Source organism: Phyllobates terribilis, unplaced genomic scaffold, assembly GCF_046119375.1.
Source record: "Phyllobates terribilis strain yellow unplaced genomic scaffold, ASM4611937v1 Scaffold_1__5_contigs__length_1240528914, whole genome shotgun sequence".
Lineage (NCBI taxonomy): Eukaryota > Metazoa > Chordata > Amphibia > Anura > Dendrobatidae > Phyllobates > Phyllobates terribilis.
Window position 1 is genome coordinate 726766428 of NW_027362761.1, and position 27637 is coordinate 726794064.

The 27637-nt window shown below is 45.8% G+C and overlaps 1 protein-coding gene across 3 annotated transcripts in view; it reads right to left on the reverse strand.

Moving 5' to 3' along the window:
* Window positions 1–27637, reverse strand: part of CHAF1A (chromatin assembly factor 1 subunit A) — a 186978-nt gene that overhangs the window by 16217 nt on the left and 143124 nt on the right. For all 3 annotated transcript variants that reach the window (XM_073686355.1, XM_073686357.1, XM_073686354.1), the window contains exons 10-12: window positions 25108–25212; window positions 10606–10855; window positions 3672–4141 (exon numbers count right to left, since the gene is read on the reverse strand). In XM_073686355.1, the coding sequence (XP_073542456.1) occupies window positions 3672–4141; window positions 10606–10855; window positions 25108–25212 (825 nt within the window). The remainder of the gene's footprint in view (window positions 1–3671; window positions 4142–10605; window positions 10856–25107; window positions 25213–27637) is intronic.

The window sequence follows — 27637 nt, forward strand, 5'->3', positions numbered from 1 at the left end:
ATAACCCGCGTCACCCAGGCGTCCGATACACTGGACGCCCAAATCGACCCGAATTGAAGCAGACGACCTCCCACCCGAGAGCCCTCGAGGGGGGTCCTGGCGTCAGTCCGCCTTAGCGGGCTCTTTGTCAACCTCCCGTTTGTCCTGACGGAAATGTTGTTTCCAGGGTGTACGGGATTTCTGGGTGGTCTTCTTTCCGGAAGACGAGGGACGACCCGATCTCCAAGAGGGCTGACCGAACCGTCCCCTGGGCCGAAAGGACCGACGACCACTACCGGCACTTGACTTGCCAGACGTAGAAGCCGCTGCTTTCCGCTGCGGCAAAGCCGAATCCTTGGCCATCAGCTCCGTGAGGTCCGAACCAAAAAGCTGACCGCCCTTGTACGCCAGACTCCCCAAACCTTGTTTGGATACCGCGTCTCCAGTCCACGGTTTAAGCCACAGTGCTCTCCTGACTGAGACGGCCGAGGATTGAGCCCTGGACAGACCCGAAGTAGCATCCAGCACTGCGTCCCTGCCATATCGGGCCGCCTCTTCCAACAGCTGGAAGAGCCTTTCCACCTCAGACAGCGGAGTCCCATCTTGCCACGCCGTCCGCAGCTGATCCAACCACCGCAGAGAAGCCTCACTAGTCCACATGGCCCCCAAGGCCGCTCGGAATCCATGACCCGCGGTCTCGTAGATGGACTTCGCCGCTAACTCCGTCCTTCTATCCAGCGGGTCCTGTAGACTCGCCTTCCCTTTAACAGGAAGCAAAGAGGATTTGCTCAACTGAGACAATGGCACGTCCACTTCAGGAGAGGGGACCCAATTAGCGATAGTCTCCGTGGAGCAGGGATACAGGGCATCAAAAAAACGCATCCCCTGGAAGCGTTTATCCGGACACAGGCGTTCTTTCTCCACCGCCTCGTTAAGTTCATCGTGCGCCGGCAGCGTTGAACGAGCCCGACGCGACTCCTGATACAGCCGGGCCGACTTGCCAGGGCGCCTCGTCACCTCTTCAGACAGCTGTAACGCTTCCCGCATAGCCCCAATAAAAGTGTCCACGCGGCCCGAAAGCGAAGCAGAGCGACCCTGTCAATCCTCTTCATCAGAATCGGAGATCTCACCAGCAGAGTCTGTCGGTGATTCCGAAGCCTCTGAAGCACTGCGCGGAGGAGACCGCGCCACCACAGGCCTGTGGCGCTTCTTGCCTCGTGACGTCGGTTGGGACTTAGCTGATACCCAATGACCCAGGAGGTCAGACAGACTGTCAATGGAGCGAGTGTGCGCTTCCACTTTAACATCACCGAGACCCCTGACCAGTGTCGAACCTGACGCCGTCGAAGACCCCGGCGTATCAGATACGCGTGACCGATCCTGAAGCGGACCGGGAGAGAGGTCCGCGCCCTCTGATCCGACATGCCCCCACACAGTTGCGAGCGTCGTGGATAAGGCGATAACAACCCCTTACAATGGGTACGGGTACCGAGGATGTGTGATTCTGCTACCACAGTCTGTTCCTACACACAAAACCCCCAAAACTGAAGGGTTAAAGCTCCTCCTTAAAGGGAGAAGAGCTACCCCAGCTGCCTGCTGAGCAAAAGTTAACCTAACAGACTAGGGTCCAGAAAGGGTTAACTGCCCTGGTGAGGCTAGACCCCTCAGAAGGGGTTAATGCAGCTGACCACGCAATACACCTTTGCCTTAGAAGGATAGCGGTGTGCGAGTCCCTCAGCGGGGAAGTAGCAGCGCTGTAGATAGCACACCCTGTCTGCCTTAAGAGGCCAGCAGTAAGGTGCTCTGCGCTGCAATAGTGTGAGAAAGGAATCTTCTGCCTTAAAAAACAGAAGTGACTCACCAGCTGGCCGGGGTGACTGCTCGGTGTCTGGTGTAGAGAGCGGGGAGCAGGGAGTAGCACGAGGTAATGGCCGGAAGAAGAAGAGGGGGCTGGGACAGCTCCAGGGTGCGCTTTCCTGGCACTTCCTGTCTGAGCTATGATGACAGGCAGCAGAGAGGCGCGAAGTCACGCCCCCCCACCGCTACCAACGGAGCCCACGCTCCTCCGTCCCTGCTCCCCTGCCGATAACACAAACGCCTGCAGCGGAGATATCCTCCTGCAGGGACAAAACAAGCAGTCACCACTTGAAAACAGTAACAGCAGCTGCCACTGAAGCACTCAGACCACAGAGAGCACTTACCCAGCTGAGCGCCACAGGGACCCCCAGGGATGTGTGGCGCCGTGGCCCTTTGCTCCCCCCACGGCGGAGCGCGCAGGGACCCCACAGAAGCGGTGTGCGTCTCCGCCAGGGAGCGCCCTGTATCCCCCGCGGCCGGCAGGCTTCTGCAGGGACCTCCTTAGGGGGTACACAGGTCTGCCAGGGGAGGGTCAGGGGTCCCAGCAGCGTTGAGACCCCCTGAGACCTCTAGACCAAGGGGGCTCCAGGTCTCCGGAGTACAATAAAAAATTCTTCTGAGGAGCTGCAAAGGCAGCGACTATCCTCTGCTTCCTCAAATTTTAGACTGAGGAACATGGGAGTAGGAGGAGCCTAAGCTGGAGGGGCCGGTCGTCACTTTTTCTAATCTGAGGTGAACTATCCTGTGGGGCTCCGCCTACCCACTAGTAATGGATCTGTGTCTCCCTTCCTTCCCTTCTGCTGCTGAAATCCTGAAAACATGTTGGTGGCCTCTGAGGACTGGAGTTGTGCACCCCTGGTCTAAACCTTTCAGTGCAGCAGGCTCGATGACACCAATAATGCATGCTGACTTGGCAGAGCCGTGAAGAGATTCAGAGCGAGGTATCCAGGGGAGGAGAGTTTTTTTTTTTTTTTGTGGTGCCCATTATTCTGTATGGGGGCTAGTTGGGGCCCATTATTCTGTATGGAGAAGATCCATTAAATAAAATGCACTTTTTTGGGCAACAATCCCTTTAAGGCCAAGTTCATAATTGTGTTTGTGCATTCAATTTGTCTGTCCTGGTTTGCACATTAATTCAGTTTTGTCTTTTTAGAACAGAAAAAAAAAAAAAAAAAGTTTTGCATGCTCCGTTGCTACTTCCTTTTAAAAAAAGGAAACAAAGTAAAACCAAGAAAGACCCAATAACAATCACATTGCCTGTTTCGGTTTGCCATTTTGCACATGAATTGTTTCGTCCCTTAAACGGAACAAAATGTGCAAATGGAAATGTGAATATAGCTAAAAAGGCATTTATTCTGGTCAGGAATATAAATCAGAGAAGGAATATTTTATAAGACAACAGACGTTCCAGTCAACATTTCAGAAATGGGTGCAGAATTATATTGGCATGAAAATATTTCACAAATAGTCTTAACTGAAAGGTTAAAGGGTTGCATCAGTTGATCTAATGATAGATCAATAACAGACTGATGGGGGTACGACACCTGACAACCTCACCGATCAAGCTATTCTCAATGCCAGCAGTCAGTATATCACAGCGCAATCAACTGTATAGTGGTCTTTAGTTGTGTACTGCACATTTACCTCTATTTGAATTAATATGAATGGATCTGCTAACATCTGGCCTCACCAGCTGATTGTTAGGGGTGCCAGGTGTTGAACCTTCACCAGTCAGATATTTATTACATATCAGGATAAGTCACCAATATAAAAATAGTGGAGCAACCCCTTTATACGAGGTACTTAAATTAAAATCATCAAAATTAATTACTTACACCACTTACTGTTCCCAAAGTTTTGGCTTTTTTCATGAATTTTGTAATTGGCATACTACCAGCAGATTTCCTCTTGCTTGACGTGGAAATTGCCTGCATCTGTCCTCCACTGTTTCCCGTTTCATCTTTGCTACACGAATTCACCTGGGTGATATAGGTCCACTGGCATGGCACAGGAAGGTTTTCCTGCTGGAAGCTTTTTAAAACATCAGCGTGCACATACCAACATTGACGATGATCTGGACGCTTCTCATACACAGAATTCTCAGAGATGATACGTTTTAACCGAGCTTTTGAAGGTATGGTAACGTTTTGATTTCGTGAGTTCGGACTTGACGTTTCACAAACTGTTGGGTTACTAGCATCACTGAATGAAAACCTGCCACGCTGACAGCACTCTTGGAACTCCTTAATGATGGTTTTGCTTCCATTAACATTGCCATGTAGCAATGGAAGGAGATGTGCAAGGACTGCAGAGGAAAAATTAAAAAGGGATTCAGCATTTTGATTTTGCCAATAATCTCTTATGCCAAAACAGGAACGTAAAATACGTTATAAACAAAATAAGCAGACAGACCGACACAATATTTAGCGCAGCTAGCAATTTATGAAAACCAATCTATACAAGTTGACAACGAAAGCTAAAAGACCGGATTGGTCATGTAAAAAAAAAAAAAAAACGCTCCAGCACTGACTAACAGTTGGCTCTAATCCTGATTCTGCCGTCAGTCCTGGGAGCGGTTACAGCCATCGCTCTCTATCGTGCCAGCCGCACCGCTATGACTGAAAGATGCTGCCGGGCGGGGAATAAAGTTCATTTCTCCCGGCAGCAGGGCTTTCAATGCCTCAGCTGAACGGTCTCAGAACGCTATTAATCTGCAGGTTAACCCCATATCCGCAGGTTAATAGCGTTTTTTACATGACAGGTTTACTTTAAGTATTCTTCTATAGGATGAACATCTGTTTGCACTTCACATTTAAAGAGTGGAAAATGTACACGCGTTACTTACAAATTATAACACTTAATGAACTGCCGTTCTAAAGGGGTTTTTGGGGCTGAAAAGAAAAGTTTACAATCACTTACTGCAGGATCATGACCATGTGCAATGAGTACACTGTCATGATGCCCCTATATTCGCACACTTCCGGTCACGTTCTGATCAGATTGTTTAAAAGAACATTGAGAGAGATACACGACAGTGACTGCAGACTTATTTTCAACCAGGAAAAACCCTTAAAAACAGTATTGAAAAGCTGCTCGTTCTTCCCTGGAAAACATTTAGGTTACATATCACATAAATTTCAACAATAATGTAAAGCAGAATATTTTCTTCGTGTACCACAAATCTTATGCAAATCTACAAAACCTTTGGGTGACAAATAGGATTGTATTCCAGCTGTATACATTGTACTTCTGGCGGCTGATTTGTGGAAGGAGCAATTAATGTGAAATACAAAACCACATTAGATGAAATAGAGGGGACAAAAACTGCTCAACAGACATGTACTTAACTGGACAATATTGTGATGTTCTCTATTGTATAAATAGCAATCTGGGTGTAGTAATCGGGAAACTCTTTGGATCTTGACATCATACTTTATCCAGATAGCCCTGGTCTAAATCACAGACCAGTTATAAATGTTACCAACTACACTAAGGGTATGTGCACACGATGTAGAAATGAAGCAGAAAATTTCTGCATCATTTCTGCATCTCCCTGGCAGAATAAACGCATGCAGATTGTACATGCGTTTTTCCTGCGGAATACATGCGGATTCACATGCGTTTCCGCATGCGGATTGACAAGCGCTTTCCAGGCGATTTTAGCATCACTTGGAAAATGCTTGTGACAACTAGGTCACACTATATAAATCCATGCAAACAGCATGGATTTATATAGTGTGACCCGAGAGAATGGTAAAAATAAAAAATAAATGTATACTTTACCCTCTGATGGCCCCCGGTGTCCTGCTTTACACTCCGTTCTCCCTTGCCGGCAACATTGAATTGAAAGACTTGCCGACGTCAGCGTCACGTGACCCGTCACATGACTCGGACGTCAGTGCAGGTCCTTCAACTCACTGCAAAGTGCCGGGAACCAAACAGGAGCGGTGCGCGGGCCGACAGAAGGTAAGTATACATTTATTTTATTCTTTTTTTACAGCTTTTTTTAAGGTACCTGGGTGTGGAGGAGAGTCTCATCTTCTCCACACTCGGGTACCATACGCACATTAGAACGCGCCAATAACTCAAGTACAAAAAAAGTCTTGCGGAATTGGCACGTTCTAATGCAAGTCAATGGCGGCGAAAACGCCGCGTTTACGCAAAATTAATTGACAAGCTGCGGATTTTTGAGCGCAGCGTTTACGCTAAGGAAAAATCCGCATCATGGGCACAGCACATGCGGATTTCAATTGGGGAACATTGCTGCCCTTCTACAATGCGTTTTCGCGGCGTTTACGCAGCTGCAAAAATGCCGCGGAAACGCATTAAAAACGCATCGTGTGAACTCAGCCTGACAGTTGTGATAGGTTCTGGTCTAGCAAACGGTTAGCAATCAGAATTCACAAACCAATACCAAGATATAATGCAGGCGTCTGTAAGATCATCCTCTTTGACCCTCTCTGATCAGAGGTGATCGATCACCAAGTGACAAAGACATTAGTTTTTTCCCTGACTTCCGAGAGTGATAAATATTTATACTTTTCTTTTGTAAGATATATTGTATTTAGTTGTGCCATCTAATTTACTGAATAATGCTTTGGAAATTGGGAAAATCTTTGTGAAGTGGATTGTTTATTACATTTTGCGATGAAATTACCTGCTAACTTTTTGCCCCATGTGTCAGTACATTAAAGGGCAATACAACATTTATATACTTTATACATTAAAAAATAATGAGAAACTTTAAAAGGAATCTGTCACCCCCTGGGAGTTTTCAGACCGCTACTATGGGCATACAGGTGATAGAAATGCGAGTCTATACTTACCTGTATGGCCCATACTAGCGGTCTGGTTGCTGTGTAATAGCAGAAATAATTTAATAAAAAAGCTAAGCATCGCATCCCCACAGACGCCAAGAAATGCCCGCCTGCTAGCCCTATTTCCATACTCACCCCACCTCCCCTGCACGTCACAGGGCCCTGTGACGTGCAGTTCCCGGCCGGATCCCGCGCATGCGCTGTTTCCTCTATACGGGCGGTGCTCTTCTCCCTGCCGTCAGTGTAGTGTTGTGCAGCAGGGAACTTGTGCGCAGGTGCCGGTGAGTCACTGCCTTCCCAGCGCCTGCGCACAAGTTCCCTGCTGCAAAACACTGTTAACAAAATAAAACCACGCTTTACAAATGGTGCTGATGTACAGCAGACATGAGGGAAATGTTATTTATTAATGTTTTTGTGTGGTACGACTATTGGGATTATAAAGGGATAGTCAAAGTTTGAAAATTGCAAACATTAGCATTTATTTCTAAAATTTAGAAATTTGACAAAACATATTAACCTAAACTTACCATTATTATAAAGTATCATGTGTCACAAAAAAACAATCTTAAAATCAAAGGGATATGATGAAGCATTCCAGAGTTATTACCACAAAGTGACACTGGTCAGATTTAAAAAAAACTTGGTCCGGTCACTAAGGGGTCAATAGTAAAACTTAGATTTTAACATTTTACATGCATTTTAAATACAGGGGAGGTACCCACATAACAGTTCATGTCTGAAAAAGAACACTACTACCAAGACTGAGACCAGACAGTGATCAGAGTCACTCCATTGGTCACATAACAGTGACAGGTTCCATTGGAATCCCCAAAAAACAGGATTATAATCGAAACACAGACAGCGCTCAGCGGAGAGAACTGTGTGTAAGAGTGCCACTGCCAACTGGACAGAATCTATTCAGCCAGGAAAAGACCTATAGTGGTTTTGGTATCAAATATTCCCCAAAATTTCATGCGCTGGGACAGAGTTAAAGTTTTTCTATTCTGTGCGTCCACCACACTGAAAGCCTGGCAGCCGGAAGGAAATTAATATTATTACTCCCAGAAGGCTCTGGCTTTCATTCGGAAGCACGGCTGGCACTGTTTCAGTCACTGTTCAGTACATAGTGAGCAACGGCTGTAACCATGCCCCTGGCACCAGCTCAGCAGTGCATCGTTGTGACAGCCGCCGCTCACTGTGTACCGAGCGGTGACAAACAGAGCCAGCCGTGCCTCTATGACTGAAAGCCCGAAGCTGCCGGGAGGAATAAGGCTCATTTCCTCCCTTCAGCTGGGCTATCAGTGATCCTCATATCTGCAGTGTAATGGCATTTCTATTTTCTGTTTACATGACAGGTTCCCTTTAAGACTGGAATGATTATTTCAGAGATCATCCAGCAAGAGATGACAAAACTGTCAAGAGAAGGATCGCTGCCATATGAAGACTCTAGACACTAAGATGATGATCAGTAAATGCAGTGAAATGACAGTGAAACACACAATAAGATTGTAAATTTGCAATCCCTGTCTGAAAAGCAATGACTCATGCAGAAATGGGTTTGGCAGCGCTGTCCTTTAAAAAGAGTACCGTCATTTTAGTTCTTGCTTCAAAATTCAATAAATCACATGAAAATTAGCAGCTTTGTAATATAATTATCAAACAAATCTGCTTCTTTCTTCGCAAGGACTGATCTTTTATTTTCAATATTCTCAACTTACAGGAAGGGCTGTGGACAATATATATAATAAATTGGGTACAATAGTTCAATACAGTTTGTGGGGAATATTTTTTCATGAGAATTTGGGAAAGTTATGAAATGTCCTATAAATGTCTGTCCTATTCCTGATCTAAGGGTCTAGACTTTTAGCGGAGATGAATCTGTGCTACAGTTTATGTACATAAGTAGTGAAGTTCCTCCTCTACAGATAAGGGGAAAAAAAAACAAACACAGGGAAGGAATGGCTGCACTCATCTCAGAACTGCTGGAGTGAACAGGAAAGTAGGATTAAGTTAAGTACTTCTTAAAGCATATCTAAACTTTCAATAAACTGTGCATACATCAATAGTCCAGTATAATGTTGTCTCTGTAGGCTTGATGTTTTAGTTTGTTTTTCCTCTTAGAACATAAAATATATTTTATGTTCTATTTAAATAGATTAATTACTGTATCATAATAATGATTAAAAGCCTGATGTTACCATTTTACTACAGTAAATTTATCACTTAAACTTAAATGAGCCATGTATGAGGGAGTCGGAGTCATGGAAATTGAGGAGTCGGAGATTTGGCTTACAGACTCCACCTTGTTACAGATAAAATCTGTATTCAGTGAAGACAGACGTTGCCATTACGGAGATAGATGACAGTTGTTACTACTGGTAAGATTCCATACACATAGAGGCAGGGTTGTGGAGTCAGAAAGCCAAACCTCCGACTCCTCAATTTCCATGACTCCGACTCCCTCATACATAGCTCATGTTTAAGTGATTAAATTTACTGTAGCACAGATTCATCTCAGCTAAAAGTCTAGACCCTTAGATCAGGAATATGACAGACATTTATAGGACATTTCTAGCTCCTCCCTTCCCCATCCTCATATGTATAGAATCTTATCAATATTGGCAATTGCCATCTATCAGTAATGTAAAAATTTGTCTTTGCTAAATGCAGATTATATCTGTGAATTGAAAATTTTGATTATGAATGATCAGTCCTTGCAAAGAAAAGCAGATTTTTCTGATAAGAATAAAATGTAATGCAAAGTTGCTTATTTCCATGTGTACTATTTATAAAATAAAAAATGACAAATTACTTAAGTACAAAGCGCAGGGCTGATAAGCAGGGCAAGGCTTGGAAATACAGTCTTTGGGTGTCTGGTAAGCACCTTCTCTGTTCTTGAAACATCCCCGAAAAAATGTAGCAGTATTCCACCAACAGTAGATGACACTACCAATACACTACAGCATGTAGCAGCCCCCATGATAAACGTGGAGACAGCAGAGGTGCAAAATACTGATGAAATAACCTCTTACACACCTACCATTCATGGAGGGAGTGGTTGCCTAGTATAAATGAACACTGATAAGTGTAGTTCACAGTGTCTGGCTTACAGACTAACAATGAAGCCCAAACTATTAGATCATGCGGGCTACTCAGTACTGCAAGTGCATCCCAGCAGGAACAGCCAGCCAAATTTCCCAAGCCAACACTAAAGCCTGGCTGCACTCTGTACAAAAAAAAAAAAAAATGTTAAAAAAAAATTTAAAAGATGAATGACGTATTGGTCGATATTTTGGCTTTTAGAGAAGTCAGAAGAATTTGAACTGAATAGGTGCCAATAGTCTTGAGGGCTTCCATTCTGTTCCAAAGGTGTCTTTACTGGGATTGTCCAATCTTAAACTACAAGTCTGCAGTCACTGACTTCAGACTTGTGAATCCTCACACTGCATGCACTGTGGAACGGGCAGACATGTGACCACAAGTATGCGATATGCAAACTCCCGGCCACATTCCAACCAAACAGATGTAGCCTTGCTCACGGAAAGTGCATTGAAGCCGAAAACAGTCTAGCCGGGATGTGGCTGGAACTATGCATATTCTACACATACTTGTGGTAACATGATCGCCCAGCGCCGGAGAATTCCAACAGTGCTGAGTAAAGTTTTGTAATACCTATATAATCCAATGTATTACAGGTACACGCAAAATGTTTAGCATTCCAAGAGGTCACTTATTCCTAGAAGTGTCCAGTCACCATCAACCCAATGAGTCCAGGTTTTGATGCTTTATGGTGTGTATTAACTGTCCACATCTTGCTCAAGTGCTGTGTGCCCCTCATACCAAAATGCATAAATGAGATTTTTTTTTTCATGGTATGAACCCTGTAAGACCGACAATACCATTGACTTAGCAAAAATATGTAGGGGGTTAAAAAAACAAAACAATTCCTTACTTTCTTTATCTTGTAGGCTCTTATTGGAATGAGCTTCTTGTACCACGTTGTCCTCACCACCAGCAGGCTCTATTAAACATGCAGCATATTTCTGAAGAAACTTAACCTCTACAGAGCCATTGTCAAGCCAAACACATCCAACCAATAATGGTTTCAGAACATTAATTTTCTTCCCTTTAGACTGTAGCTCATCCCACTCCTTTGCTTTCAGTCTTTGTCGTACCTTCTGATTTTCTGGATTTTTGCACTCCTGTAAAAATTGGAAAGCAGCATAGAACATGAGGAATAAATAGTTTTCACATAGCATATAAAAGTAAAAATAAAACAAAGATTTGATGAGAAATGAATATTTGATTTAAATGCATCAGACAATTAGCATACCCAGCATAATAAAACAAAGCACTTTATCTTTTATCCCCACTCCATAAATATTGCAGGTATATGTGATTTTCCTTATTCCTTTTTATATCTAGCACATTTTGCACTTTATGAATAAATCTACCTCATTAAGGATGTTATTCTCTTAAAGCTAACCTATATGGTAGTTGGTATGAAATCGGTGTTGAGAGTCCTTATACATTTTGGTATGAGTCAGAGCTCCCCCTTGTGGAGTGATTTGGTATTACCTGCAGGTGGGTTTAGATTCTGCTGCTTTTCCCCATTCTTTTAATATGCTTTTATGTGATACTTTGAATAATAAAGACTGGTTTATTTGTACTGTGATGGTTTTGGCTTCCAATCTTTTGTATGTTGTCATGAAAATGGAAGTGCTATATAATTTATAGGCTGCATTTGGGTTAAATTCAATGTAAGTGTAAGTCACTGACTTACTAAGACTATGACAAGGGTTAGGACTCAGTTTAGAACTAGGGTTAAAACGATGATTAGGATGACAATAAGGACTAGGGTTAGAACTAAGATGAGTGCTTGGACTAGGTTAGCGTTACAATGAGGGATAGGAAAAGTGTTGTGGCCCCAGTACACAGATTAATGTCTACAGATATTGGAGGGATTGGCTGGCAGTCTTATACGTATGGGACTTGAGAATGCAGATTTTTCAGCAATCTTAAGAATAATTTCACCTGATGAACATTTTTACATGTTTAAGTGATTGGTGGCTGATTTAGAGGTTGATGATTAGGAAACTAGCGTTCCTAGGAATACTTGTTCCAGCTTATCAGCTTGTCTAAATTTGCTTTTAGGGGGCGCAAAATACTTGACATGTCTCGAGCACCTGCATGCCACGCTATGTCATATTGTAGATGCATTTTTTAACCACTTCTCGTCGCTGCTAATTTCCATTTTATTCATTTTTTCCTCCCCTTCTTCCAAGATCCATAACACATACTTCTGTGGACAGAAAAATGAGGGCTTGTTTTTTGCGGGACGAATTGTACTTTTGAATGACACCATTAATTTTACCGGATAGTGAAAAGTGGGAGAAAAAAAAAGTGGGAAAAAATTCCAAGTACAGTAAAATTGTGAAACAGAACAATTCTCATCATGTGTTTTTGGGAATTGTTTTTACGGTGTATATTGTGCTGTAAAAAAGACTTCGCAATATGATTCTCCTCACCAGATTACGGCGATACCAAACTTGACCAATTTTTTTTTTTTTTTTAGCGTTGGAAAAAAAAAAATCAACTTGGGGAGAAAAAAAAAAAAAAAAAAAAAAAAACTACTTTGGGGGTTATGTTACAATTTTCCTTGACCCGTAACGTTTTTACTTTTATATATATTTTGATAGATCGGACTTTTCTGGATGCGGCGATATTAAATGTGTACCTTTTTATCTTAATTGTTAATGGTGGAAAAGGGGGGTGATCAAAGTTAAGGCTGTGTGCCCACGATGCGTTTTTTAAACGTTTCCGCAGCGGCAAAAACGCTGCAGAAATGCTTAAAAAACGCATGGTAGAAGGCCTGCCATGTTCCCCAATGATAATCTGCATGTGCTGTGCACATGCTGCGGAAATTTCCGCTGCGGATTATCATTGCGGAAAAAAAAGCAGCACTACCAATTATTTTGCAGAAGTGCTGCGTTTTCGCTGCCATTGACTTGCATTAGAACGCATGCATTCCGCTTCACTGGATAAGGACATGCGGAATGCACGCGTTCCAATGTGCGGATCGTACCCAGGTCTAGAGGAGAGGAGACACTCCTCCGGACCTGGGTACCATAGAAAACTGTAAAAAAAAAAAAATAAATATATACTTACCTTCTGGCGGCCCCCGATGCGCTCCTCCTCGAATGCCGGCAGTTCGCGATGGACTGAAGGACCTGCGCTGACGTCATAGTCATGTGACGGGTCAAGCGACGCTGACGTCGGCAGGTCCTTCAGTGTACCGCTGCCAGCAAGGGAGAAAGGAGGGAAGCAGGACACCGGGGCCCATCAGAGGGTAAGTATATATTTATTTTTTGACATTCTCTCGGGTCACACTATATAAATCCATGCAGTTTGTATGGATTTATATAGTGTGACCAAGTTGACAAGCACTTTCCAAGTGATGCTAAAATCGCTTGGAGAGCGCTTGTCAATCCGCTTGCGGAAATGCATGTGAAGAACGCTTCACTTCCGCTTGTCCCCTGGCAGGAAAACGCATGTACAATCCGCATGTGTTTTTTTTCTGCCAGGGAGATGCAGAAACGCTCAGGAAAAAATCCTGAGCATTTCTGCATCGTGGGCACACAGCCTTACAGTTTTTTTTTCCATTCATTTTTTTTTTCACTGAATTTATTAGCCCCCTTAGGGGACTTAAACCTGCAATCGGTCTCCTTTGAAGCCTGGCTACAGGCAGAGCTTCAAGGGAGCCCCAGTAAAGACAAGAATGGAGTTCAACACACCCCCGGCTGTCATAGCAACTCATCGGCAACCCGCAATCACAGGTGCACTGATGGGCGTATAGAATGAAGCTCCCACATGTCGGTGCGCTGTTAAATGCTGCTGTTAATCGTTGAGAACTGCATTAACAGGATAACAATCAAAGGTGGACCTCTGTGCCACCCATGGATGTTAAGAGACAGATCCTGGCTGTTAAACAGCCATTATCTGCAGAGAATGGGGCGAGCTCACCCCATGATGCAGCTCCAGGCTTGCGCCGTACATGTACTGTGGCTGTCAGTAAGGTGGGTAATGCATAAAAAGAGTTTAACACCAATGATGGTGCAGAATTTAAAATCTGCACTATATGTCAATTTATAAGTCGTAATAAAAAAAAATCCTGCACTGTGTACACATTGGGTCAGGGAGCCGGCGTACAAGTCCATGCTTAGGCGGTGACACATGAATGCTGACTACAGAATAAGTGCTCAAGTGTCAGATGTATGCGAGAGACACATTGGAAAGGAGTGTACACATATATACATATACTCTTAGAAAATATATATACAGACACATGGGTCGTCTTTGAATCTATCCTATTTACTATGACATGTTGGGACCACAAGCAAACCAAAGAACATATAAAAAGGTATTTTTTTTTAAATCAACTTCTACACTTTAAAATTTTCCCGGAACATTTATAAATGTTTAGGAGCTTTTATCAGCAAAGTGTGTCATGGTACAAGCCCTTTAAGTACAGGATTATAAAAAATAATTCTGATATCAATATGCTACCATAAAAAGTTGGACGTCACTAGTAGCCATTAATGTAACTGAACTACATATAAAGAGTAACCAAATTGTGCCATTTCAATATGAATTATGTTTTGATATTTATAATCCTATCTGATGCGGCTATACATACAATAAAATTGCACTTTTAGCATCTAAACCAATGTTTTAACCATTCTTCACTTGGTTGATTGATTGATATTGTGGCCTACAGTGAATGAATTTAGAAAAATGCATAATGCCTACAGTGAAACATGGTAGTGGCAGTGTCCTTGTGTGTGGCTGCATGAGTACTGCTGGTGTCAGGGGGGCTACATTTCATTGATTGCATCATGAAGTAACAGATGTACTGTTCCATATTGAGAGGGAAGATGCTACCATCACTGTGCCCTTGGTACACAAGCACTTTTGCAACATGACAATGACCCAAAATACAGATCTGTTGGATTTCTGAAGAACAGGGTGAAAGTGGTTCAGTGGCTAATCGAGCACCTATGGGGAATTCTGAAAGAGGCCTTTCTTGAAGAATGAAAAAAATATAGATGTTGCAGTATGTCACCATTTTTTTATTCCATGCCAAGAAGGCTTGGTGTTGTCATTAAAAATCACGGAGTTCATACAAAATACTAGATAATTTAGGTTTTGAATTTTTGATGTTCTGTGTATTCATTTTTGCATCAACTAATGTGAGTAAAACGGAAGATTTTTGTAACGAAAGTTATATTAACCTTATTTTGTGTTATGAGTTAAAATATGTTCCATGAAAATTTTGGATATTGTTCTTTTGTTCAGTGAGATTAAAATCAAATCTTGATTTCAAAGGCCACAGAGTCAGCAGCACTATTAAAAGAGTTGTCCACTACTTATTATTATCCCCCCAATGTATTCAGCCGATGCCCAATAAGAGTTTTTGTAATTACCTTCTGCAGTCCTTATTGCCTGTGAGCGGCGCTATCCTTGGCCGCTCACAGGCATCACGTGACCCCTGGCTGCAGCCGGCTGTGACATCCGCGCTGATGTCACGTCAAGTTCCGTCTGCAGCCGGGGGTTACTTACTTCTGCGTTCCATGGTGGATGCTGGGCTGTGGGCGGGTTACCCCGCGCGTATCACACCCAGCATACACCGCGCGCTCTCCCCATTCATTCATCGGAAAAGCGTGCGGTGGATGCTGGGTGTGGCGCGAACGGGGTAACCCCGCCCACAGCCCAGCATCCACTGCGGGGACAGTGTCACTGATGTCACGCCTCACTTGATGTGACATCAGCAGGGGCGAGTGGGTAGGGTGGGGGGATGGCGCACGTGATGGCTGTGAGCGGCCCGCGGTAGCGCAGCTCACAGGCAAGAAGGACAACTAAAAGGTAATTACAAAAACCCTTAAGGGCACCGGCTGAATACATTTGAGGGGATAATAAAAAGTTGTGGACAACTTCTTTAAAGCAAAAGGCACCATTAACCAAACACCACCATGAAGACCAAAGATCTCCAAACAAGTCAGGGACAAAGTTGTTGAGAAGTACAAGTTAGGGTTGGGTTATAAAAAAAATCTCAATCTCTGATGATTCCGCTCCCAGCGCCCACGGGTCGTGTGTCCTGGCCATGAAGTTGGAGACCTTGGCATTGAAGTGGGATGCCATTAGGTCCACGTCCGGAGTCCCTCAGCGATGGCAGATCTAGCGAAAAACTTCAGGATGGAGAGACCACTCTCCCGAGTCCATTCCTTGCCGGCTGAGGAAGTCTGCTTCCCAGTTGTCCACACCCGGAATGTGGAAAGCCGAGAGAACCGAACCTGTGTCTTCCGCCCAGTGGAGAATGTGTGTCACTTCTCGCATCGCCTGGGCACTGCGGGTCCCCCCTTGGTGATTCACATATGCCACAGCCGTGGCATTGTCCGACTGTACTCTGATGTGAGAGGCTGCCAATAAGTGATGGAAGGCTCTCAACGCCAGGAGAATGGCACGAATTTCCAAGATGTTGATGGGCATGGTCGCTTCTGCTGGGGACCACTTGCCCTGTGCTCTGTGGTGTAGGTGTACCGGACCCCAACCCGTCAGGCTCGCGTCGGTGGTCAGAATTTTCCATTGACCCGTGAGAAAGGATTTCCCCTTTGTTAGTGAGGTTGACATGAGCCACCAGTGCAGGGAGCTCATGGTTGACGACGTCAACTGGAACTCCCTGTCTAGAGAAAAAGGGTTCCTGTCCCATGACTTGAGGATGGCTAGTTGGAGAGGCCTGAGGTGAAGCTGGGCAAATGGGACCACTTCTATTGCCGCCACCATCCTGCCAAGGACTCTCATGGCAAACCGGAGAGAACGAGGGGGTTTGCGAAGTAGGTTGCGGACTCCTAAACGGAGAAGCAGTGCCTTGTCCTTGGGAAGGAGTACTAGACCCTTGAGGGTGTTGAATAACATTGCCAGGAAGGTCAGAGACTGACTCGGGGTTGGTGATGCCTTTTGTAGGTTGACTAACCAGCCCAGGCGACTCAGAATGTGTATTGTGATTGAGACGCTGAGTTCAAAGTCTTTGAAGGTGGAAGCCTTGATGAGGAGATCGTCCAGATATGGAACGACTTATGCCTCTGGAGTGCAGGACGTCCATGGTGACTGCCATGACTTTGGTAAACACTCTGGGAGCCGTGGCGAGTCCGGACGGGAGAGCCACGAACTGGTAGTGTTCCTGGTTGATTGCAAACCTGAGAAATCTCTGATGGGCGGGCGCAATTGGTATATGCAGGTATGCGTCTTGAATGTCTATGGAGGCGAGAAATTCTCCTTTCTCCATGGACGCAATGATGGACCGAAGGGACTCCATGCGAAAATGACGTACCCGTACATATTTGTTGAGCTGTTTTAGGTTGAGTATGGGCTGTACGCTGCCTCCTTTTTTGGGGACTACGAATAAATGTGAGTTTAGAACCCTTGGAAGCGCTCGGCCGTGGGAACTGGTACTATGACTCCTGCTTGAAGAAGCAAGGAGACCGCGTAGTGGAAGGCAAGAGCCTTGGCTGGCGATTTTGGGGGAACAGACAGAAAGAATCTGTTTGGCGGGTTGGAAGTGAACTCTATCTTGTATCCTGAAGACACTAGTTCCCTGACCCACCTGTCTTCCGTAATAGGCAGCCAGACTTGGTGAAAGAGCGAAAGATGGCCGCCTACAGGTGGGGTGTCTTCCGGAGTCCATGAGTCATGATGAGGAGGAAATGCGAGATTTTCCCCCTTTAAATTTTGACTGGCCTGCCCTTGATTGCCATGTCTTGTCAGACTTTTGCGTCGACCGCGAGTTGTCCCTGCGTGGAGAGCGGTTATTTTGTGCTGGTCGCAAGACGGACCAGCCGGAAGAGTTCCGAAAGGATCGGAATCGTGCTTGATTGCGCTTTTTGTAAGCGGGTTTGGGCTTCAGTTGGGTGAGAGAGGTACTCTTACTCCCGGTGGCGTTGGATATCATTGTGTCCAACTGTTCACCGAAAAGCCGACCACTGAGGTATGGGAGGTGTGTGAGGGACTTCTTTGAGGCTGCATCTGATTTCCATTCCCGCAGCCAGAGGATACGCTGAATCGTGATGGCGTTTGATGCTATCCCTGCTGCACCCCTTGCAGAATCCAGAGCTGCATGGAGCATGTAATCTGCTACAACTGCTATTTGGGCCGCTTGGTCCGACAGTTGAGGGGTAGATGCTTGTAGGCCAGTTTCTAAATTTTGGGCCCAGGCCAAGATGGCCTTGGCAGCCCAAACTGAGGCGAACGCGGGAGCCAGGGAGGCCCCTGCGGCCTCGAAAATTGAATGAGCCATGCGTTCCACCTGCCGGTCTGCTGTGTCCCTGAGGGTTGAGCTATCTGGCAGTGAAAGGAGTGTCTGTGCTGCTAGTCTGGAGACTGGGGGATCCACCTCAGGTGGATCTGTCCACTGTTTGGTGACCTCCTGTGAAAAGGGGTACCGCGCCTCCAGATATTTGCAATTAGTGAACTTTTTCTCAGGTTGTGAGAACTGCTTTTTAAGGATCGCTTTAAACTCTGGGTGGTCAAAGAAAACCTTAGGCGGTTTCAGGACTCCTTCAAAGGAAATCTTATGTCCTGGTGTCTCCAGGGGTGGGTCGGAGATGTCCAGCACCCGATGGATGGATGAGATTAGATCAACTAGCACTGTATTGCCAGGGGGGATAGGGATTAGGGACCGTTCGGTTTCCTTATCTGAGTCGGAATCGCAGATGTCTTCCGAATCCTGTGCATCACTAAGGCGTCTCCTGCTGGGAGAACCGGAGCGGAGGCCTTCTCTGGTCAGGGATGGCTGTGGGGATCTGCATTGTCTGTCCCTGTCAGGGGACGGTCTAGATGAGCTGGGAGTACGGTGTCTCTCACTGGAAGGGGACGACCGTGTGGTATGGGATGACGCAGATGAACGTGACCTGTGGGTCCGCTTGCGTCCTGACCTAGACGTGGATGTGCCCGTGCCATCATGTCCCCGAGTGGAACTCTCCCTTTGCTGAGTAGTGTTCATAGCCGAGGCATGACTCTGCAGAGCCTGAAGCAATGTGGATGTGAGGTTATCTATAGACTGCGCCATAGATTGCGACATCTGAGTGACCTATTCCGGTGTGGTATTAGGCACCGAAGTATTGGCAAGGGCTTCATGGGGCTCTGGCACAGCAGTCTGCATGCAGTCCTGGCAATGTGGATACGTGCTGCCACTGGGGAGAGTATTACTGCAGGCTGTACAGAGTGCATAATAGCATTCCTGCCTGGTTCTCTTGGACCTTGAGCTCGGCATAGTATACAGGGGTGGCTATGCAGAGGGGGCCAGCAATGCAGAGAAGCTTATAGGATTCACAGCCGAGTGAGAGACTCCAGACGTGATCTTACCCCACCAGTGTGCCTCTTAAGTCCAGCGCTGCAGATCCACAATGCTGTGCACCCCGGAGACTGGCAGGCCTGGTCTGTATGTGCCGACCGGTAGCTGCAGGGTTAATGTTCCTGTAGCAGATAATGGCCGCCGGAGTGTGAAGAAGGTGGGCGGAGAGCTGAAAAGGGCAGCATTATTGCTGAAAAACGCGCCCTTTCAGTTTGGCTCCGCCCCTTCTATGACACTGTAGAGTGTCATCTTCGTCATCCGGGGGGCTTCGGCTAGGCCGGAGCAGCGGTGTAAATTTATAGCCGATGCCCAAAAGGGGGGCAGGTCTGAACCGGACCCCCCTGGATTTAACGGCAGTAATGGCGGTGGGGGTATTAGTGTAAGGGGGGGCCCTTGAAGGGTCCCCCTGAGGCACCATAGCGCTGGTGCCAGCAAAGCGACAGGGCTGAGAAGGCCTGTATCTATGTATGCCATGTCTGCCTTGCACTCTCCCCCGGCCCCAACAGGAGTCCACAGCAGGGCTGGGATTCCTGGAATTGGTGCAGAGTGTCAGCTACTGGGATCTGTGAATGCCTGCACAGGCCCTACCTGAGGAATCTCAACCTAATACCCCACCAAGGGGGATTAGGGAGGGTGCTGCTGTCACCATCAGGGGGCTGTTATCCTCGCCTCGACCTCAACCCAGAGACCAAAAGGAATTGGGGAAGGAGAGGGGTCTCTACTTCAAACCAGCACCCGAGGGGCTGGGGAAGGAGCGACATGGTAAGTAGACATCTCGACTTCAACTGTGCACCCCATAAAAGGGGGCAGAGGAAGGAGCCATGCCGGGAGTCTCGCAGGAGACCCACTTATCTTCATCTGTAATAACGTCGGAAAAAAAAAAAATCGGAAAAAAATGAGTAAAAATCTTTTAGGTGTGCCTCCTATGCAACACTAAGCAAAAACTGGAGAAGGCTGACGCCGTCCAGGGGTGTATACTGCAGAGGAGGAGCCACAGTTAATCTTTTTCAGATTAAGCATAGTGTCGCCTCCTAGTGGACAGCAGCATAACACCCATGGTCCTGTGTCCCCCAATGAGGTGACAGAGTAAAGTCTTTACTTACACACAAAAATTGTAAGGCTCATTTTGAGTTTGCTAAAAGACATGTAGGACACTACTCAAATGTATGGAGGTCAGTGCGGTGGTGGGAGGAGACCAAAATTGAACTTTTTGGCCAAGAGGTAAACAATATGTCTGGCGCCAAACCAACACAGCTCATCTCCCCAAGAACACCATCCCCACATTGAAACTGGTGGCAGCATCATGGGATGTTTTAAAGTAGCAGGGACAGTGAAAATGGTCCGAGTAAAGGGAAGGAGGGATGGTGCAAAATTCAGGGATATGCTTGAGCAAAACTTGTTTCAGTCTGTCAGTGATTTGAGATGGAGACTGAGGTTTCCCTTCCAACAAGACAATGACTTAAAGCAACACTCGAGTGGTTTAAGGGGAAACGTGTAAATGTTTTGGAGTGGCCTAGTCAAAGCCCAGACCTTAATCTAATTGCGGATTTGTGGCCAGACTTGAAGATTACTGTTCACCAGAGGAAACTATCTAACTTGAAGGAGCAGTTTTGCCTTGAGGAATGGGCCAAAATCACAGTGGCAAGATGTGGAAAGCTCAGAGACTTATCCAAAACAACTTGCAGCTGTAATTGGCACAAAAAGAGGCTCTACAAAGTACTGACTTTAGGGGGGGGGGGGGGGGTGAATCGATAAGCACACTGAAGTCATCAGTTATTTTGTCCTATTTGTTGTTTGCTTTACGGTAAAATGAAACCAAATGTTTACAGTTGTTAACATGTTCTTTACATGAACTTATGCAAACCCCTAAAAACCGTGACATTCTAGGTTGTGAGGCAGCAAAATACCCAAAAAATGCCAAAGGGGGTAAAAGTTGGTTGGGGGTGAATACTTTTGCAAATATACACACACACAAGTCCAAAAGTGTTTTGCACCCTTGAAATAGTTCCAGAAAATGAGCATTTTCCCCAGAAATTACACGTTTTGTTATATACGTTTAATTTCCTTTGTGTGTATTGGAAAGCCACAAAAAAAAAAAAAACAGAGGCAAATTGGACATAATTTCACACAAAACCCATTAATATGGGCAGGACAAAATTGACACGTATAAAGCCAGCAGTTCCAAGATTGATAAAGAATTCTATTAGCGACCAAACTTTTGAACCTCCCCTGCATACAACCTACTTAGCGTTTTATCATCGAACCAAAAACGATATAGCGTTTTCAAAACTATGAACATTTTAATTTGTCATCATAGGAAGGTACTGATCAAGTCATTATCAGGGTAGATTGCAGTAGAGAATACCTAACCAGGTCTTTCGTACATCACACAATGTACATAGCCAAAAAGGAAGAGCCACAATCTGGAACTGTAAAGACGAAGACAAAACTACTGAGGCAAGGGTTGTGGCCTTGAGATATTTCAATGTGTAACTACATCCAGTGGATAAGAAGTATCCTTATATTCCTTGGGGGGTGGGGAGTGGGGTCCTTAGAGACTCAGAAAATGACACAGCGGCTGAACCACTTTAGGTTATACAAAACTATTCTCATTAATTCATAATCCCACAAAAAAAAAAAAAAAAAGTTAGTGGAAATTACACGTTTATTTTTTTACTATAAAGTACTGTGGGGAAGTGTCACCCTTAGGCTAGCTATGTAAACTTGTTGCTTTTTTCCCTGCAGAGAAAATCTGATCTTTTGGCAGTAAAAAAAACACTGCAGCCAAAATACAGATCTTGCGGCATTTTTCAGGATACCAAAGTTCAGCTTTCGCTAGTACTGTAAATAGCAGCTTTTAATTTCCATTAAAACCCCCCAGAAAAAAACACAACATTGGAACACAGTCAAAGAACTCAGAGCTTGAAAATTGGCAGACAGTCTGGAATGGAGACTGGAGAATACTGGGGACAAAAAAAATATATATATGAACCATGGAAATAAAGTGGATTTTATTGCCATCTTAAAAATCCAAGCGTTACATACCGTATTTTTCGGACTATAAGACGCACTTTTTTCCTACAAAATTTTGGAGGAAAATGGAGGGCGCGTCTTATAGTCCGAATGTTGGGGGGGTGTATATTTATGTGTGGTGTGTGGGGGGGAGCGGTATTGGGGGAGGAGCGGGGCACAGGAGGCAGCAGCCGCCTAGTGCAGCCTACACTGTCCCCGTTGCTAAAGAAAATGAATATTCACTGCTCCCCACGCCCAAGTGGGGAGCACTGAATATTCATACTCCTTAATAGCGGTATACAATGTAGCCGCGCTGCGGTTGCTGTCAGCTATCTCCTGTGCCCGTTGTTAAGGGGCATGAATATTCAACCTCTCTCCACGCCCATGGGCGTGGGTGAATATTCATGCCCTTTAATGAGCAGGCACAGGAGATAGCCGTCAGCAGTAGCAGCCGCAGCGTAGCTACGCTGTGTGCAGGCTATGAAGGAGAGTGAAGTCACTGCTCCCCGCGCACACAGTCCCGGCGTGGGGAGCAGTGACTTCCGGCAGCTGATGTGTCCTTGTGAGCAGCGCATGGCAGTGACGTCATGCGCGGCTCACATGGAGAGATCAGTGCAGGCAGACAGGACGCAACGCTGGAGGAGAGAAGAAAGGTGAGTAGGAGTGTTTATTTATTTTTTTTAATGTGCAGCATGATGGGAATTAGGGGTGCCATGCATACCAAAACAGGAATGAGGGGTGCCATGCATACCAGGACAGGAATGAGGGGTGCCATGCATACCAGGACAGGGATTAGGGGTGCCATGCATACCAGGACAGGGATTAGGGGTGCCATGCATACCAGGACAGGGATTAGGGGTGCCATGCATACCAGGACAGGGATTAGGGGTGCCATGCATACCAGGACAGGGATTAGGGGTGCCATGCATACCAGGACAGGGATTAGGGGTGCCATGCATACCAGGACAGGGATTAGGGGTGCCATGCATACCAGGACAGGGATGAGGGGTGCCATGCATACCAGGACAGGGATGAGGGGTGCCATGCATACCAGGACAGGGATGAGGGGTGCCATGCATACCAGGACAGGGATGAGGGGTGCCATGCATACCAGGACAGGGATGAGGGGTGCCATGCATACCAGGACAGGGATGAGGGGTGCCATGCATACCAGGACAGGGATGAGGGGTGCCATGCATACCAGGACAGGGATGAGGGGTGCCATGCATACCAGGACAGGGATGAGGGGTGCCATGCATACCAGGACAGGGATGAGGGGTGCCATGCATACCAGGACAGGGATGAGGGGTGCCATGCATACCAGGACAGGGATGAGGGGTGCCATGCATACCAGGACAGGGATGAGGGGTGCCATGCATACCAGGACAGGGATGAGGGGTGCCATGCATACCAGGACAGGGATGAGGGGTGCCATGCATACCAGGACAGGGATGAGGGGTGCCATGCATACCAGGACAGGGATGAGGGGTGCCATGCATACCAGGACAGGGATGACGGGTGCCATGCATACCAGGACAGGGATGAGGGGGTGCCATGCATACCAGGACAGGGATGAGGGGTGCCATGCATACCAGGACAGGGATGAGGGGTGCCATGCATACCAGGACAGGGATGAGGGGTGCCATGCATACCAGGACAGGGATGAGGGGTGCCATGCATACCAGGACAGGGATGAGGGGTGCCATGCATACCAGGACAGGGATGAGGGGTGCCATGCATACCAGGACAGGGATGAGGGGTGCCATGCATACCAGGACAGGGATGAGGGGTGCCATGCATACCAGGACAGGGATGAGGGGTGCCATGCATACCAGGACAGGGATGAGGGGTGCCATGCATACCAGGACAGGGATGAGGGGTGCCATGCATACCAGGACAGGGATGAGGGGTGCCATGCATACCAGGACAGGGATGAGGGGTGCCATGCATACCAGGACAGGGATGAGGGGTGCCATGCATACCAGGACAGGGATGAGGGGTGCCATGCATACCAGGACAGGGATGAGGGGTGCCATGCATACCAGGACAGGGATGAGGGGTGCCATGCATACCAGGACAGGGATGAGGGGTGCCATGCATACCAGGACAGGGATGAGGGGTGCCATGCATACCAGGACAGGGATGAGGGGTGCCATGCATATCAGGATAAGGATGAGAGGTGCCATGCATACCATGATAAGGATGAGGGGTGCCATGCATAGCAGGATGGAGGGATGCCAGGCATACTAGGATGGGGACCACGTATAAAAGGAAGGGGGGGGCATATATACCAGGATGGGGGATACTGTCAGAACTGGGGGACATTACCTCTATACCAGTGTCAGCAGAAGACCCCCTCCCCCTTAAAAGTGCATCATGACCACATTTTTTGCTTACATTTTTATTTTCCTCCTCTAAATCCTAGGTGCATCTTATGGTCCGGTGCGTCTTATAGTCCGAAAAATACGGTAAGTGCATAAGCCAGAACTTCTAAACAAAGTGGGAAAACAAGACCACAATGGAAGAAGCTCTGGTGTTGTGCGGTTACCTCTTAGGGGAAATAAAAAAAGAGGAAGCTGTGTGACTGGATAAAACTATAAATTAATAGGGGGAGGGCACAAGGATGAGGGGTGGGGTGGGGGGGGGAGAGAGATCCACACTCATCTATGCATCCAGCTTTCCAACAGCGTCAACATGTTCAGCATGCTAGACATGGTTTGAAACACAGGAAACTGGAGCAAACTGTGTATTAAAGAGCAGCTAGCTTGACATGTCCTACAAGGATTTACTTACAATTAGTCCCTTTGAAGGCAGTCTCACTAAACAGGATACATAGACTGCAACCAGTTTTTTATCAACACAAAAAATAAAAAAAATAAAGGGGAAAAAAAATAAATAAGGGGAGACTGCCTCCAATATGTTGAAAGCTAAAACCAATTACCTTAGTGCCCAAAAAAAGGGTACAGCCCACAGCTTTCACTTACAGATGTCCCCCCCATGTCATGACATTTCATTCATATGAAAAAAAAACCTTACTTCATCAGAAACTCCTCCTTCATCCTCTGATAAGTAACCATGTGGTACAAAGAATCCATCATCATCTTCATCATCGTCTTCCTTTTGATCATCATCATCTTCATCCTATGTTAAAACAAATCAAAATGAAAGCAGATGCTTCACAAGGTTTTAAAACCTAGAGTAAAAGGTAGTCATTTAAAAGGAGGACCCATCACCAAATATACACATACTAAATAAAAATCTGAGGAAAGGGCTTTTGTTAATATGGGAAAATATGGTAATTATATGCTAATACAACTAAGTAAAACATCACTGCCATTTCTTGACAAAACCAGCAGCACTGTCACTCCACAGCACAGAAGTGACGCATCTGCTCTGAGCAGCGTGGTCTTGCTTCTCAGAGCAGGAATCATATCAAGTGTTGTGGAGTGAGTGTGCGCTGCTCCTCGGTCCATACTACTTTATTAGAAGACTTTTCCTTGCCTATCTGCAGCTTCACTACCTCGCCTACCTATCCCACTGGTCTGTGTTCCGATTGCAGTGATAATGCTTTAATAAGAGCAAAGACCAGTATGATAGTGATAGACAGAAGCTGCTGACAAACAGGGACAAGTGTAACATACTTATCGCTGCTGGAGCGGCCGTGATCAGTCTTCTCAGAAAGTGCAGCGATGTAACAGGGAGATGTTGTCCCTGCCTGTCAGCAGCTTGTCTATCACCATCACACTGGTCTTTGCTTTGATCGAAGAGTTTTTTCTCAGAGAGAACACAGACCAGTATGAAATTGATAGATAGTGAAGGCTGCAGACAGGCAGGAAAAAGTCTTAATAAAAGTAGCAGCATGTTTCCAGGAGCAACACACTTCCAGTCTCTCTGCACATGCGCATTACAGGCATGCATGGTGCCTGAGGGTTCAGTGAGAAGCTGTGCCATTCCGAGTGGCAGCACGCTTCCATTGAAAATTACGTTAAAAACAAAAAAAAGGTTTTTAAGTAGATACTGACTTTCAAAGCAGTCAGTATTTATCTAAAATAATCACATTTTTTAAATAAAGCTACATTTTTGGTTATCAGTATTCCAAGTCAACTACTGTGGAAATGCAGCAATAAGATCAGGTACAATCTTCAAAAACAAAGCAGTGGCTACAAGAACCATACAGGGGTCTTCTGAAAAATAAAATATATATATATACAGTACAGACCAAAAGTTTGGACACACCTTCTCATTTAAAGATTTTTCTGTATTTTCATGACTATGAAAATTGTACATTCACACTGAAGGCATCAAAACTATGAATTAACACATGTGGAATTATATACTTAACAAAAAAGTGTGAAACTGAAAATATGTCTTATATTCTAGGTTCTTCAAAGTAGCCACCTTTTGCTTTGATGACTGCTTTGCACACTCTTGGCATTCTCTTGATGAGCTTCAACAGGTAGTCACCGGAAATGGTCTTCCAACAATCTTGAAGGAGTTCCCAGAGATGCTTAGCACTTGCTGACCCTTTTGCCTTCATTCTGCGGTCCAGCTCACCCCAAACCATCTCGATTGGGTTCAGGTCTGGTGACTGTGGAGGCCAGGTCATCTGGCGTAGCACCCCATCACTCTCCTTCTTGGTCAAATAGCCCTTACACAGGCTGGAGGTGTGTTTGGGGTCATTGTCCTGTTGAAAAATAAATGATGGTCCAACTAAACGCAAACCGGATGGAATAGCATGCCGCTGCAAGAAGCTGTGGTAGCCATGCTGGTTCAGTATGCCTTCAATATTGAATAAATCCCAAACAGTGTCACCAGCAATGCACCCCCACACCATCACACCTCCTCCTCCATGCTTCAAGGTGGGAACCAGGCATGTAGAGTCCATCCGTTCACCTTTTCTGCGTCGCACAAAGACACGGTGGTTGGAACCAAAGATCTCAAATTGGGACTCCTCAGACCAAAGCACAGATTTCCACTGGTCTAATGTCCATTCCTTGTGTTCTTTAGCCCAAACAAGACTCTTCTGCTTGTTGCCTGTCCTTAGCAGTGGTTTCCTAGCAGCCATTTTACCATGAAGGCCTGCTGCACAAAGTCTCCTCTTAACAGTTGTTGTAGAGATGTGTCTGCTGCTAGAACTGTGTGTGGTATTGACCTGGTCTCTAATCAGAGCTGCTGTTAACCTGCAATTTCTGAGGCTGGTGACTCGAATAAACTTATCCTCAGAAGCAGAGGTGACTCTTGGTCTTCCTTTCCTGGGGTGGTCCTCATGTGAACCAGTTTCTTTGTAGCGCTTGATGGTTTTTGCAACTGCACTTGGGGACACTTTCAAAGTTTGCCCAATTTTTCGCACTGACTGACCTTCATTTCTTAAAGTAATGATGGCCACTCGTTTTTCTTTACTTAGAATTTGTATTATGGCAAGAAAAAAACAGCTAACAGTCTATTCAGCAGGACTAGCAGCTGTGTGTCCACCAGACTTCAGCACAACACAACTGATGGTCCCAACCCCATTTATAAGGCAAGAAATCCCACTTATTAAACCTGACATGGCACGCCTGTGAAGTGA